A 16,743-nucleotide genomic window follows, 5' to 3' on the forward strand; every position below is an offset into this window, starting at 1 on the left:
TGTGTGTGTGTGTGTGTGTGTGTGTGTGTGTGTGTGTGTGTGTGTGTGTGTGTGTGTGTGTGTGTGTGTGTGTGTGTGTGTGTGTGTGTGTGTGTGTGTGTGTGTGTGTGTGTGTGTGTGTGTGTGTGTGTGTGTGTGTGTGTGTCTGTGTGTGTGTGTGTGTGTGTGTGTATAAAATGTATATATATAAAATATATAGTGTATGTTTGTGTATACTTATTGGGCTGAAATTTGTTACTATGTTGAATTTTGTGGAACTAAGATGCTCAAATAAATAATTGATGATGATGATGATAGTTTCGCTGCTAAAGGTCGCTTATTCAAAACAAAGGCATAGCTTGATGACGTCATGAATGAGTTGCAGTTTGTATTTTTGACTCTTCACCTCCACAGCCTTTAGTCTAAGCCCTTTCTGTGAAACCAGGCCTTGACGTATAAATGGTTGGAAATGTAATACATAATCCATTATGCTGTTGAAATGTGAAAGTTTGACATAATTATAAATGGCATTTTTTAGGATGGTACAGAGGATTCATCACGAAGAATCCAAATGTAAAGGTGAGAGCAATCCTACGTCGCTGCACAGTTGTAACCGAGTACCAATGTACAAAATTGAAATGATTCCTTTATTTCTCTCTGTTCTTTTCAATGTATCTGTATATATTTCCCTTGCTTTGAACCTCAGCACATTTATATACAGATGATTGTTTACTCTTGTGTGTTTTACATGCAGTAATTGGCTCATTAAATAACTTTGTTGTTTTTTCGCCTAGGGAATATTCCCAAGCTCCTATATTCACCTCAAGAATGCTCACGTCAAGAACAAAGGGTATGAGTCTGACACACACAAAACATACATACTGGAAACAATGGCAATTCCTACATTTACTTGTATTTGGACAATTAAAGCCTTAAAATGTAAATGATTTGAAAGAAAGATACAGTTGTAATAGAACAGTTTAGAATCTGTTAAAGTAAGGGATAATGGGTTCGATCCCATGAATTGGTGACCCATGAACTGGATGGCTAATGAAATCTCACCTTTGACCTGCCACCAGTGCCCTTTAGAAAAACACTGCTACCAGGGACCATCTTTGTGCTTTAGATTAAATGTATTTGCAAAATGACACGTCTGCTTTATTGAAGTGACAGGAGCCTTCACTATCCCACAAGCCATTGCAAGTGTATTTGCGGACATGTCCTCATGAGTCAGTGTTAGTCCTCAGGGTCATGTGAGGTCACTGCTCTCTATGGAATTGTGCAGATGAGTGTGTGTGAATGTGTGTTTGTGTGTCTTGCGCTGCAGGCAGTTTGAGACCGTCATACCCACTGAGGACTCGGTCATTACAGAGATTACTATGACCTTGAGAGACTGGGGCACCATGTGGAAGCAGCTCTACATGGTAAATATCACTCTTTGTGTTACACTGAATAAACTGAGTTGATGAAACTGTCAATCATCGATGAATTTATTAAGGATATATATTTTTACATGATTCACAAGGTCATGGGAAACCTGGAAATATGATGGAATCTTTTAATTGTGGATTCCAGACCTGGAAAAATTGTGGAAATTAATAGATTTTTTTTTTACATATCCAGGAATTACAAATGACTTGATATGACTTGAGCAGATATCATTCTGAATAATCGACTATCGGTATTATTTGAGAAATGTAGTATCAGTGTGTATCTTATATACACCTATCAGGCATAACATTATGACCATTGATTGATGCAGTGAATAACACTGATTATCTCTTAATCACGCCACCTGTTATTGGGTGGGATATATTGGGCAGCAAGGAAACATTTAGTTCCAAAGTTAATGTGTTAGAAGCAGGAAAAATAGGCGAGCTTAAGGATTTGAGCGAGTTTGACAAGGGCCACGTTGTTGGCTAGATGTTGGCAGACGACTGATCATCTCCAACTGCAGCTCTTGTGGGGCGTTCCTGGTCTGCAGTGGTCAGTATCTATCAGAAGTGGTCCAAGGAAGGAACAGTGGTGAACCAGCGACAGGGTCAAGGCTCATTGATACAAGTGAGGAGCGAAGGCTGGCCTGTGTGGTCCGATCCAACAGACAAGCTACTGTATCTTAAAATGCTCAATTGTTGCATATGGGGATGCATGGTCGCAGACCAGTCAGGGTGCCCATGCTGACCCCTGTCCACCAATGAAAGCACCAACAGTGGGCACGTGAGCATCAGAACTAGACCACAGAGCAATGGAAGAAGGTGGCCTGGTCTGATGAATGAATCATATTTACTTTTACATCACGTGGGTGGCCAGGCATGTGTGCGTGGCTTACCTAGGGGAACACACGGCATCATGATGCACTATGGGGAAGTTGGCGGAGGCAGTGTGATGCTTTGGGCAATGTTCTGCTGGGAAACCTTGGGTTCTGCCATCCATTTGGATGTTACTTTGACATGTACCACCTACCTAACTTACAGGACTTAAGAGATCTGCTGCTAACATCTTGGTGCCAGATACCACAGCACACCTTCAGAGGTCTAGTTGCCTCGACGGGTCAGGGCTGTTTTGGCAGCAAACGGGGATCAACGCAATATTAGGTCATAATGTTATGCCTGATTGGTATATATAATATATAACAAGACTTTGCCAGCCAACTAGATAATTTTCTTTAAGCGAATTTGAAAAGAAGAAAAAAATGTGTAAACTGTTTCTGTCACCCACTCACATTCTTGCTTTCTCTCTCTCTCAGAGAAATGAAGGGGATCTCTTTCACAGGCTGTGGCATGTGATGAACGAGATTTTGGAGCTGCGGCAGCAGGTTCTAGTGGGTCACCTCACACACGACCGCTTGAGTGACATCAAACAGCACATCACGGCACGCCTAGACTGGGGCAATGAGTGAGTTAAACCCTTAGATACACCTCAAGAGCTAAAATACAAATACGAATTCTGTCATTATTATGGTGGTATTCGAATCGACTACTGAAATGTTGGGTATTGTGACAAGTTTAATGCATAATCATTCAGTTTGATTCATTTATGCCATTAGAGTTTAGCTTTCCTGTTGCTGCCACATTGGGTTGTTTTTTTCAGTGATTGCAAATATATTGTGCATTACACATAAAAACAGTGGGTGGGACGCAGTGGCGGGGACGGCCATGATGAACTGCCGGCAAATGCTGGGCAATCTGTCTGCCATGTGCTTGAATGCTTATATGCTGTTTTTCTCTAAAAAAATAAGTCGCAGATGGTAGTAATGTGTGGGACGTGTTACGTATGGGTTTTTTGTCTCTCTGTATATTTCATTTCAATGAAACTGATTATTCTCACATTTGATTCATGCTTTGGGAAAGTTACCGCAGATTGTTTACTTGGAAAAGCTTTAGAAAGTATTTGGGTTATTGTTGTATATAGGGCCCTATGAAAACGCAGACAGAATCACAGAATAGTCCTGTCCGAAACGGTACATGAAATCACAGACGTCGGGTGATAAGAATTTTAACACAAATGTTGTTTAGAAAACTCCCGTCCAAATAGTGCTACAGTTATATATGCAAGATCCTAATGACAACCTGTTAAAATAATGGATTTTTTCAGATTTAATTAGATTACATTTTAAAAGATTCGTTAAATGATGGTCATTAACCATTTTTGATAATATATTTATATTAAACCATAAAATACACATTCCAGAAAATTGCAGTAAATTATTACATTGTTAATTTTATGAATTCATTTGATTAGAATAAAGTATTGATTTTAATAGCATTGTCTGCAGTTCTAGCATGTTTAACTGCTTTTCTCAGCCAAGAGGAATTCATTGCAATTGATTATTAGATCAATTTAATTTCATGTAATTTAATTTACAACTTAGTTTAAATTTTATTTATCAAAATGATGTATGTATTATACAGTATAATATAAAATATATCATATAAAAATGTGCCCATTAAAAATGGAAGTGTAGAATTAAATTATAAATAGTGTTGAAATAAACAAAATGGCAAATGCAAACCTTAAAAGAATTTGGTAGGATAAAAATGTGTGTTTTTGTGTGTGACAGGCAGCTGGGTTTGGATCTGGTCCCCAGGAGGGACTTCGGCATGGTGGACCCTGATGAGATCAGCATCACAGAGCTGTATCGGCTGGTGGGTAGTCATACATTCAAGCTCACTCACTCATGCACACACACACACACACACACACACACACACACACACACACACACACACACACACACACACACACACACACACACACACACACACACACACACACACACGCACATTTCCATTACCCATGAGTCACCTCACCTCCCTCCTCAGCCGCCTATATTCTTTGCTGTGTTACTATGGCAACTGCAGCTCGACCTGACGCCAAGGCTCTCTCTCGAGTGCTTCATCCTCTGTTTTAACAAAGACACACACACACACACACACACACACACACACACACACACACACACACACACACACACACACACGCGCACACACACACACACACACACCTCCAGTCGCCTGTGCATAGGGAAATGATAGTAATTAAGAACAAGAGAGAAATGCTAAATGGCACATTAACAGGCTGTTTGCAAACTGTAGAGACACTTCACGCATGCAGTTTCCTGCCCTTATAATTTGGCATACATGCAGCATCATTGGCACAATTGGTTCGAATCTCTCAAAGCCACAACAGTGTCTGTACAGATTGGAAAATAATATCTATTCCAAAACCTACTGAGCTGCCCACTGCCTACATAAGTTGCCTTCAAAGGAAGCATCCTAACTGACATGGAATCATTTTAATTTTATTCATTATTATTATTATTATTATTATTATTATTATTATTATTATTATTTATTTTTTTAATTATTTAAATGTTAATACTATAAATAGTGTTTTTTATGCTTCTCTGTATTAAATATGCATAGCAGATGGCAAGTTTTTATTTTATTATAAACTATAGGGCTGTCGAATGATTAATCACAATTAATCATATCCAAAATTAAATTGTGTTTACATAATGTACTCTGTGTGTGTTTACTGTATAATTATCATGTACATGTATATTATATATAAATACACACACAATTTTTTTTTTATATTTAAATACAACATATTTATATTTATATCATATAAATGGTATTAAAATATATACAGTATATACATGCAATTTTTTCTTAAATATATACATGCATGTGTGTGTATTCAAATAAACAAATAATAATTATAAACAGTACACACACATACATTATGTAAACACACTTTTATTTGAGATGCGATTAATCGTTTAACAGCCCTATTTTTTTTATTTTAATATATTTGTTATTAAATATTTTAATTTCCATAAAGAAAATACATATGATTCTTATTAATTATTTAAAATACCATAAATACTTTTGTTTTATTATAATTCTATTGTTTACTTTTCAGTATTAAATATACATGCCACACACCATTTTGCATTTTATTTTTGTAATTTTTTTATTGTATTATTTTGATTTGATTTTGATATACGTATCACACAAATGTGGGGTAAAATATTTTATTTTATTATTAATTATTTAAATATATATATATTTTTAAAATCTATACTTCTCAGTATTAAATGAATAATCTTATGATGAAATATATTTTTCTCACAGATTATTTCATTATGGAATTGAATTATCCCCAAAGGAAACGTGAAGTTCTGCGTTTGAATTCTATTAGAAGAAAGTATCTTAGTAGGCTGCATTACTGAGTTTAGCCGTTGTATCGGGAGGATTCTATTATGCCTTAAAAATGATGCCTAGCTTACAAGGTTTTTAAAAGAGAGCTAGTGAGACAACTTCAATGTAGTCAGAATTCACAAAATTCTCTTTTGTTTTCTCCCAGCTGCAGCCCGGACCACACGTGTCCCAGTTTTCACTGGTCCATGGGTGGGCAGAGGTGTGGGGGTAGGGGTTAAAGGAAGAAGAAAATAACAAAAGAGAACAAGATGTAGGTGTGGATGTAGTACACTAGAGAGAGCGTTTAAAAAATGGATAGTAGCAAGCAAAAAAGACACCAATGTGTCCCCAGGGTTAAGTGCCTTTTTAAAGGATCTTTCAGCAACATGTTCTTCAGAAGAGCAAAGGAAAGATCCTAAATATAAAATCAGTGCTGGTGTTCTAATATTTAGTTTTTAACTTATATAACAGAATAATGTTAATGACAGTTATTGTATTTGCTAACTATGGTTAACAACAGACAAATTTAGTATCTTAAGCCCCGTTTCCACCAAAATTACCCGGAACAATTTGTACCAGGAACTTTTTTACAGGAACTTTTCTCCCCCCCAGACCTGCAGCTGTCTGCGTTTCGACCGCGATAAAGTTCCGAGAAGATTAGGCAAATTAGTCCGGTGATGTAGGACTGCACGCGACTGTTCCTCCAAGCCAGTGACGGACAAGGGCTGTCACTTTTCGATATGCATTCGAAGATGACGTGAAATATCCGTAATCGAACTATAAATAAACTATCCGGTTTTTAAAGTGCCATGTAGCGCAATTTTTTTTTTTACTGTCGGTGCGTTTACATGGAGCACTGTAATCAGTTTAAAAGTCCAATCTGAAGGAAAATGCTCCATATAAACACCTGATCAATCGTAATAAAAATGCCCAAACTGAATGAAATTGTAATCGTTTTGAGATGGGTGGATAAACCTTTTTATGAATCGATCAAACGAAACATTTCACCATGTAAATGACCTGACCGGATTACTTTTGAGTGTGCGTCCTTATGTGATGTACACAGCGCGCGCCTTCACCACTGACGAGCACACGTCGCGCTCATGCACCAAGCATGACAAGAGAGGAAAATACATTTTTCTGAGGGATAAACTTTTTATTTCATAAGACGTTATGAAGATGTTGGCATAATGACACTGTCCCTACGCCTATGTAAGCAAACAATCACTAACTACTTCAACTGCGCCTGACATTAGAATTTATTTTTTCTGAGATGATAATACACTTTACAACAAATGAATAGCTTTTATAAAACCGGATAAGTCCTGGTGGCCGTTGAGAGTTGCTATGGCATCCGTAAACGCATTCCAGCTGCTGGAGATGACGGCGTTGTAGATAATTGAATATATTCGAATGCATTGCTTGATATTTGATATCCGTTCGAATTAGATTTTTTTTCAAAAATGACAGCCCGGACAGTAATCATTTTTGTGTGTACCGATTGAAAGATTTAGTGGACTGTTTACATGAGACGTTATCTAAACCGATTTGGTGTTTACATGTAATGACTTTCAATCGCAATCATTTTGTCACATAAGCAGTTTGTCTGCCACATCAAAAATGTCAACGCTGTTTTCTCCAGCAGCTGTGTTAACTGAAGCCATAGCAACTCTTAGCGGCCACCAGGACTAATACAGTATTATATTATAAGCTATTTATTTGTTTAAATAATCATCTGAGAAAAAAAATAATCTTCTGTCAGGCGCAGTTAAAGTAAAAACTGCCTGTGGCAATATACGCAGTGTCATTACTCCAACATTATCTTCATAACTTACGAAATAAAAAGTTAACCCCTCAGAAAAAAATTTCTTTCCTCTCTTGTCAACATGAGCGCGGCGTGTAAGACTGATTATTACTGAACGTAGACCGAACCTCGCAAAAGACTTTTAAAAATGCCGAGTTGAAATAAAATGCTGCCTGAGCTCAACCAATCAGCATGTTCAGCGCCCAAGTCCCGCCCTCGAAAGTTCCTGAACTTTGAAAAAGTACTACCTCGCGAGCATCGCCGTTTGGAGGGGGAAATATTTACCCGGAACTTCATTTAGACCCTGGTTCCTGCGGTCTAAACACACGAAGTACCACCCAAAGTTCCTGGTTCCTGGGTAAAGTTCCTGTGGTGGAAACGGGGCTTTACACATAGATACAGTATGTGCAGACATGGTAGGGATGAGGTACTGTTAAACCTTTAGTAATTTTGATTGACCATGTTGTCGTAATTGTCTTTGTAATGATATTTTCTTTTAAATAGATGGAGAGACGTCATCGTAGACGCGAGGCTCCCCCGCAGGCCAGTATGCACCACCTGTTCCTTCAGATGAAGAGCATGATGAGCTCAAACCTGGGGGAGGAGTTGGAAGTCTTCTTCTCTGTCTATGACAGCAGGGAAATGCGACCAATCAGGTGCCAATTCTGACCCTAGACACCTAAGTCTTTAAGTGACTAAAGTATGATTAATTCACCCAAAAATAAAAAAGGTGTACTTTAATCATGCTTACATTGTTTAAACCTGTATGAAATAAGGCGATTTAACATTTTCCTTACAATGAAAGTGAATGGGATTCAATGTTGTCTCGTTTTGGACCCCATTCAAAGTAATTGTATGAAGACAGCTGAAATATGAATTCCTAAATATGCATATTTAAATGCATAGTTGTTAAACATTTGAGTCGGTAATCATAAAGGTTGTGAGTTTGAGTGCAACAAAAGTCTGTAACTGTTGACTCCTCTCTAAATTCCACCAGATCTAGCAGAAAGACAAAAAAATTCAGTCTGACCTCCATTTCATTAATTATGAATCAGCTGTCTGAAAGACGTCTCCAACCCCAACCAGTCGTCCATCAGCGCGTTTACCTTGAGTATATTTTTATGACGCTCTCAGGCTATTGCGTTGATCGTGCCACTACTGGGAACTTGTATCTGGAATTAATTTGGACTGCGACGTCAATGCATCTGTTTACCTCCCCACATCAGCCTGAGGGATGTTTTAGTTTCACATCCATGATGGAACTAAGGCCTTGATGTGTTTGTTGAATTTTTCATTGGTTTCTGTCTCTTTTTTTTCTCTCCCTCCTTCTCTCTCGCCACTCGTGTTAGGGAGTGTACTGTTCAGGCACCCCTCCTCGTTGTAAATTATTCAGAACGAGTGACGCCCCAGGGCACTTAGTGAAAGTGAAGGAGAATCGAGGAGATATTGAGCCTCAATGGGCCTCTCTTTGTAATTACCTAGCACAAGTGTCAGAGGAAACCCACTAACACATGCAGTTGTGGACGCGCATGTACACACTCGCGCTCACACCAGTCTTGCTGTGATTCCTTATGCTTCATGGCATGTCTGTGGTGAACCTGACCGGCTCTCTCTTTCTCTCTGCGCAGTGAGAGGTTCTTTGTGCGCCTCAATAAGCAAGGGCTACCTAAGTCTCCAGAGAAGACTGAGAGGCAGTGCACACTCTTTGTTGTAAGTATGGACTTTTTTTTCGAGGTGCACCAAGGGCGTGTCCTTGGTCCATTTTGCTTGCTTTTTTGCATTAAATGTGTCTGGTGCTGTTGTCGATAAATAGTTTCCTGAATTGAACGCATATCCTTGACTGAAACATTATTTTTTGAAAATATGTGAGGTTTTTAATTTAATTGTGAACAAAAACGTATTTTTTGTGCTTGAATTTGAGCAGGAATTTTCAAAGAAAATAACAATTTTAAATCAGTTTTCTCAACAGTTTACATCTGCTGCCAAATTTATATAATTTTAAGAAATTATATTTTTGTGGCAAGACCTTAAATCATCTTTAAAATATTGTTTTGTCAGTCCTTTTATTCTTTTGCTAGTTCTTTTGTTTTGTCAGTTCTTTTGTTATTTCTTATGTTTTGTTTTGTTAGTTCTTCTGTTAGGGCTTTTGTTTTGATCAGTTCTAAAGTTGGTTCTTTTTTGTTTTGTCAATTCTTTTGTTAGTTTTTTGTTTCGTCAGTTCTTTTATTAGTTGTTTTGTTTTGTTAGTTCTTCTATTTTTGTTGTGTTGTTTTGTTTTTAGTTTTTCTATTTTTTGTTTATTTTGTTTTGTTATGTCTTTTAGTTCTTCTATTTTTGTTTTATTAGTTATTTTGTTTTTTTATTAGTTATTTTTGTTTTGTAAGTTCTTTTATTTTTTGTTTATTTTTTATTTTTTTTATTTTATTTTTGTTTAAACTGCCCTTATCTATTTTTTGTGTGTGCGAATCTGAGCAATAATTTTTGATTGAAAATAACAATTTTAGATGTGTTTTTTTTAAAGGAACACAGCGACTTTTGAAGACTTTAGCTTTTTCACTGTATCCCCAGAGTTAGATAAGTCCACATACCATTTGTATCTTTGTGTGTGCATTAACTCTGTCTGACACACCCACTGCTAGCCTAGCTTAGCACAAAGACTGAAGAGGAGATGAGAATGGTATGTATGGACTTATCTAACTCTGGGGGATACGGTGAAAAGTCCCCAAAAGTCGACGGGTTCCTTTAACAGTTATAAATATATAAATTTGTTGCCAAATTTATATAATTTAATAAAAGATATTTTTGCGGCAAGACATTAAATCATCTTTAAAATATTGTTTTGTTTTGCTGTTTATCGGGATATAATGTCATGAACACACAAATATTTCCATTGCTGTGCTCTTGTGGTTGTTTTGTTTGTTAGTTCTTTTATTTCTTTTTTTCTCTCTTATTTTATCACTATTGTTTTGTTTGCATTGTAATAGCAGTAAATTACATTAAACTGACAGATTTTTTTTTTTTTTCAGATTTATATTTTATTTATTAAGTATTAGCTTTTAAACAGACGTGTTAAAAAAATGTTTGGTACATGGAACCTAGTAAATGTTGCTCAATGAATCATTTGTCTTTTTTTAAGGATTTGGGAAGTAGCGATCTTCGCAAAGATGTGTATGTTGTAGCTCATATTTTTAGAATAGGTAAGAGCTGTTGGATGCATATCACTTTTCTCGCCGTGTGACCTGTCATAATGCCTTAGATTACCCTATCTTAGGAGTCATATGGGGTCTCACAACTTAATAGTGCACTTCTTAATGATTGAGTGAGAGATTACATCAAATTACATCAATAGTTGTGGCAGTATTATAACGGCTAAATGACAGGCCACAAGTCAAATGTGACCAAGATGGTGTCTTTGTCTGTAAACGTCACCTTTGTGTCTGTGTAGCAGTCGTCGCTACATGCATGGCCTGCATCGGTACAGAAACTGTGATGTTACAGTATAGATTAATGCTCATTTGCATGTATGTAAGTCATGTCACTGTGGACTGGGAAGTGTTTGTTATGTAACCGTTGTCTTATGTAATGAAAGGCGTCATTATAAAGTTATAAGTGTTAATCATTCTGCCATAAGAGCAACATAAAACTGACACGTCAGCTAGAGTTTCTGGGTAAGACACTGCTGTAATGCCCAATTGTCACGTTACGCATTATATCTTGTGACAGTGCTATGTGTTCTTTGAGGCAGAATAAGAAAACGTCTCTTTTTATGTTGCAAAGTAAGTCTGTTTGTGTTCGCATATGTATTTATTTGCATACAAGCAGTATGTGATCCACAATGTGTTTGTTTGCAGGGCGAATGGTCGCAGGAGAGAAGAAGAGTGTGAGTAACACACAGTACAAACGTCCATACGGATGTGCCGTGATTAGTGTGGCCGACCTGTTAACAGCTGACTTCAAGGACGATCACTTACTTAAGATCTACTCGTGAGTATCACAATCTAACTTTGAAGGGACTTTATGAAGCTAATTAATTTACATTAAATGAATATAGATATATCACCCTATTGACAATATGCAACTGCATATATGTATTTGCTCTGAAATGTCTGAAATATGAAGGACTTCAAATGTTTATATATATTTAGACGAAAGAACTTTTTAGGCAATCACATTCAAAATGTTTTATCTAAGAACTAAATTACAGTAAAATAATGTTTTTGCCTACATATATTTTTATTAAAAATAGTTTTGAATTGATTCATTCAATAATATTGATAATACTACCAATACACCAATTCAGATTTTGTTCATACTGAAAAAAATACTTTATATTATTTTTATTTATTTTAATATTTAATTTGTATGCATTATTATTATTATTATTTTTTGCTTTGTTTTATTTTTTTTATTTAATTTGTGTCATTCAAAATGAAAGTTAGTAAGAATTGACTTCCTTAATAAAAGAACTAATTGCTTCCTATCAAGTTCTTATCGTTCTTGATTTTTGATGTGAAAGTCATGGGGGAAAAAGTGCATTATAATCATTGCTGTATTCCCAATTTTCCTTATTTTCATATTGCCAGGAAAATCATCTTCAAATATATCACCCAGCCCTCATTGTAAGTGTTTGAAATTCACCGTTAACTTGTGGTGCATTATATTCACAGATGTAACGCAGAGAGTGAATGGTACCAAATCCATGACAGTATTATCAGGAAGGTCAGCTCACGATACAGCCATATTGGCTCAAATACAGGTAAGATCCTCACAATCCCAATTTAATTCCACTTGTCTTCTTAAAGGGATAGTTCAACCAAAACTTTAAATACTTGAATGTGTAAATGTCCTACCTTTATATATATAAATATAATTTCCTATATATATAAATGTATTATTAGTAGTAATATGCATGGCTAAGGACTTCATTTGGGCAACTGGCAATTTTTCTCAATATTTAGATTTTTTTGCTCCCTCAGATTTCAGATAGTTGTATCTCGGCCAAATATTGTCCTATTCTAACAAACCAAACATCAATCTTATTTATTCAGCCTTCAGATGATGGATCGACAGAGTGTTATTAACAAAACATTTATTGTAAGGGTATGTTTATCAATGAAAATTGTATCGTACTATGTCTACAGTTATTCGCCTCTATGTGGCCTAAAACCCTGTGTCCGTGGTCATCCAGTTTGAAATGTTGACTACAAATATGGAGGTTTTTCCGTCGCTGTGTTCTTTACAATCACTGGAAACTGAAACAAACTCATTTCCACTTTACTCTTTGAATTCTTGCATCCGGGAACAATACAAGTCAACACCATTATGACTAATAGTCTGCTAAGAAGTATTTCCTACTTAAGCAAGGTGGTGTTTCACTCTGGTCAAGCGTATCCATTCCAAACTGGTGGGAGTGGCTTTGCACAGCAACATACCTAATGCATTATGCATATTTGGCAAAAGGGAAGACAACAGTTGTTTTTTCTAGTCAAAAAAGTTTTATTGAAAGCTTATTTTGCCACACTTTCATGTCATTCCAAACCTGTATGACGTTCTTTCAAAAAAAGAGAAATTTAAAAATTATAGTCTCCATTAAGCTCAATTTTTTATACAACTTCATAAGACTTGGACTATAACTCACAGAATTAAGTTTTTTTTTTAGGTAAACTGCCCCTTTAAAGAACATTTGGTCTTTCATAGCAACAGCGTTTTTCTGAACCAATTGATCCATTTAATTGAAGTATTCAAATCATACTAAATCATGCTGCAGAATTTCTTTTCTTCTTGCTCTTAAGATATAAATAGCAGAACTCTTTACAGAGAAAATGCTAGTTTCTCTCCTAGCAACAGGTTCTGAGCAGCAGAAGAAGCCTGCAGTCAAAGTATACGCCAATATATATTCAACAGAGAGATGGAGCAGAGCTGTTATTCAGCTGCTTTTGTTTCTATGACGTCTGTATGACTCAAAGAGCTGCAGTTTTAAAGCATGTTGCTACAGTATGTGTTAGCTACGATGTTTGTTTGGAAATGGTTTACTGGCGCACATCTGAGTCTCTATGATATTCTGATCTCTAGATATGGCTCAAGCCTCTATATATATATATATATATATATATATATATATATATATATATATATATATATATATATATATATATACACATACATACATACATACACACACACACACACACACACACACACACACACACACACACACACACACACGTATATGTATATACAGGGCTTGACATTAACACCCGCCAGTACGGCAGCCACTCCCACTAGCCACTTTGGCGGGTTATATATAATATATATTATCTGAAAATGTATAATAATATAATATAGGATTTTTTTGTAGTTTTACCGTTCACCAAGGTCTATCAATAGGACATATTATGTTTTTGTTATATTTTCTGCTTTCTTTAGTGTGTAATGTTATTGTATGAGCATGAAAAAGGTCTGCAAAGTTACATAGCACAAAGTCACTCCAGAGGACTAATCACTAAGCACGGCTTCTGAACTCCTTGAAACGCCTCGATTGTAGTCTGAAGTTTTCTTTCGGGAAGGAACACGTCATTATATTTTCTCATGAAAAAAAGTCCTGCCCAAGTCATATGCAAAATAGGCAAAGCCCGGTTGAGTTGCAGTAGTAGTGTGTTGAAGCTTGCAGTTATATAAGGGGCACTACATTTACAAAACACATTTGAAGCGGGTAGACCAATCACAACACACTGGTCTAACCGACCAATCGTAACACATTGCACTTTTCAGAAGGATGGGCTTCATAGAGACCATAACTAAAGGTGTTACTGACAGACTGGGAAGAGAGGTGCTGCAACAATGTAATATGTGATTATATATATTTTTTATGTTTGAATAATTAAGCATATAATACTTTTCTAATAGACACCAAAAACTATTAGAAAGTTTGGAAATTACATTGTATATGTTTAAAGTTGACTTTGGCATGCGTAAATTACTTGATTTTGAGTCATTTTACTTGATTTGGAAGATTTAAAACGCACTACGCGTGTATTTGACTATTCAGGAGCAAGGAGAACTGATCACACGTGCGACAGAGAGCGCTTTTGTTTTGTGTCATTCAACGCGATTCCGCCTATCTCGCCTTCACTAAGTATAAAGAATTGTAGTTGAATTGTAGCCAATTTTGTGATACGACGGTCTTGGCATTTCATTTAGCTGTAAATTATATTCAACCCGCCAAAGTGGCTAGTGGGAGTGGCTGCCGTACCCGCCACAGCTGAAATCTACCCGCATTTGGCGGGTTGGCAGGTGTTAATGTCAAGCCCTGATGACTACCTAAGACAATCTTGTGGCTGTATTTATCTGAAAATCTGGTCTAGCTTTAGATCTACAGATACTTTTAGTTTGAGAGAATCCACCTTTCAATAACCTACTTAAGCCTAGTTTAGATTAGTTTAACATGGAGAGGTGGGGTAAAGTAATTATTACCAGAGATTCTCAGTGATTTTAGTCCTGTCCAATTGTGCGATCTCATTAATAATTACGGACAATTCCAGTAAAGATTATGGCAAATTTTACCTTCTGGAAAAAGGTCTGGAAAAATTACTAAACCGATGTGAATAGACCCACTGTAAATATGTATGAAAATATTCTGTAATTTCCTGTTTACAAGTAGTTTTCCGCTGTTTTTCAAGTATGAAGGCGCATGAAAAAGCCTTCAGTTGCATTCTAGCACTTGTCAAAAGCACACATCTTCTTTTAGCTTTAGTTAAGTGTCTATTACCATCAGAATTTAATTAATAAATCGTTAGACCAGACCTAACTGTTATATATAGATTATACAGTGGGGCAAAAAAGTATTTATTCAGCCACCAATTGTGCAAGTTCTCCCACTTAAAATGATGAGAGAGGCCTGTAATTTTCGTCTTAGGTACACCTCAACTTTGAGAGACAGAATGAGAAAAAATCCAGAAAATCACACTGTCTGATTTTTAAAGAATTTATTTCCAAATTATGGCGGAAAATAAGTATGTGGCCACCTACAAAAATGCAAGATTTCGGGCTCTCACGGACCTGTAACTTCTTCTTTAAGAGGCTCCTCTCTCTTCCACTCTTTACCTGTATTAATGGCACCTGTTTGCACTTATCTCTGTAAAAGACACCTTTCCACAAACTCAAACAGTCAAACTCCACTATGGCCAAGACCAAAGAGCTGTCAAAGGACACCAGAATCAAAATTGTAGACCTGCACCAGGCTGGGAAGACTGAATCTGCAATACAGTAGGTAAGCAGCTTGGTGTGAACAAATCAACTTTGGGAGCAATTATTAGAAAATGGAAGACATACAAGACCACTGAGAATCTCCCTCGATCTGGGGCTCCATGCTAGATCTCACCTCGTGGGGTCAAAATGATCAAAAGAACGGTGAGCAAAGAAGAAGCAGATCCACATAGGGGGACCTTGTGAATGACCTGCAGAGAGCTGGGACCAAAGTAACTAAGGCTACCATCAGTAAGACACCGCTGCCAGGGACTCAAATCCTGCAGTGCCAGACGTGTAGCCCTGCTTTAGCCAGTACATGTCCGGGCCTGTCTGAAGTTTTCTAGAGAGCATTTGGATGATCCAGAAGAGGATTGTTAGAATGTCAGATGAAACCAAAATATAAATTTTTGGTTAAAAAAACTCAACTTGTCGTGTTTGGAGTAGAAAGAATGCTGAGTTGCACCATACCTACTGTGAAGCATGAGGGTGGAAACATCCTGCTTTGGGGCTATTTTTCTGGCACCAGGATGACTGATCCGTGTAAAGGAAAGAATGAATGGGGTTATGTATTGAAATATTTTGAGTAAAACCTCCTTTCATCACCAAGAGCATTGAAGATGAAATGTGGCTGGTTCTTTCAGCATGACAATGATCCCAAACATACTGCCCGGGCAATGGAAGAGTGGCTTCGTAAGAAGCATTTCAAGGTCCTGTAGTGGCCTAGCCAGTCTCCAGATCTCAACCCCATATAAAATGTTTGAAAATCCATGTTCCCAGTCACAGACCCCAAACATCACTGTTCTAGAGGAGATCTGTATGGAGGAATGGGCCAAACTACCAGCAATAGTGTGTAAAAACCTTGTGGCGACTTAAAGAAAACGTTTAAGCTCTTTCATTGTCAACAAAGTGTATATAACAAAATATTGAGATGAACTTTTGTTATTGACCAAATACGTATTTTACACATAATTTGCAAATACATTCTTTAAGATTCAGACAATGTGATTT

At 36.7% G+C, this 16,743-nt stretch overlaps 1 protein-coding gene across 2 annotated transcripts in view; it reads left to right on the plus strand.

The window, feature by feature from the left end:
- The window catches only part of dock4 (dedicator of cytokinesis 4), an 87,271-nt gene that overhangs the window by 21,241 nt on the left and 49,287 nt on the right, over positions 1-16,743 (plus strand). For both annotated transcript variants that reach the window (XM_067436329.1, XM_067436330.1), the window contains exons 3-12: positions 518-558; positions 774-829; positions 1,307-1,403; positions 2,726-2,874; positions 4,040-4,124; positions 7,993-8,144; positions 9,117-9,198; positions 10,625-10,685; positions 11,340-11,472; positions 12,156-12,244. In XM_067436329.1, the coding sequence (XP_067292430.1) occupies positions 518-558; positions 774-829; positions 1,307-1,403; positions 2,726-2,874; positions 4,040-4,124; positions 7,993-8,144; positions 9,117-9,198; positions 10,625-10,685; positions 11,340-11,472; positions 12,156-12,244 (945 nt within the window). The remainder of the gene's footprint in view (positions 1-517; positions 559-773; positions 830-1,306; positions 1,404-2,725; positions 2,875-4,039; positions 4,125-7,992; positions 8,145-9,116; positions 9,199-10,624; positions 10,686-11,339; positions 11,473-12,155; positions 12,245-16,743) is intronic.

This window comes from Pseudorasbora parva, chromosome 25 (genome assembly GCF_024679245.1).
Source record: "Pseudorasbora parva isolate DD20220531a chromosome 25, ASM2467924v1, whole genome shotgun sequence".
NCBI lineage: Eukaryota > Metazoa > Chordata > Actinopteri > Cypriniformes > Gobionidae > Pseudorasbora > Pseudorasbora parva.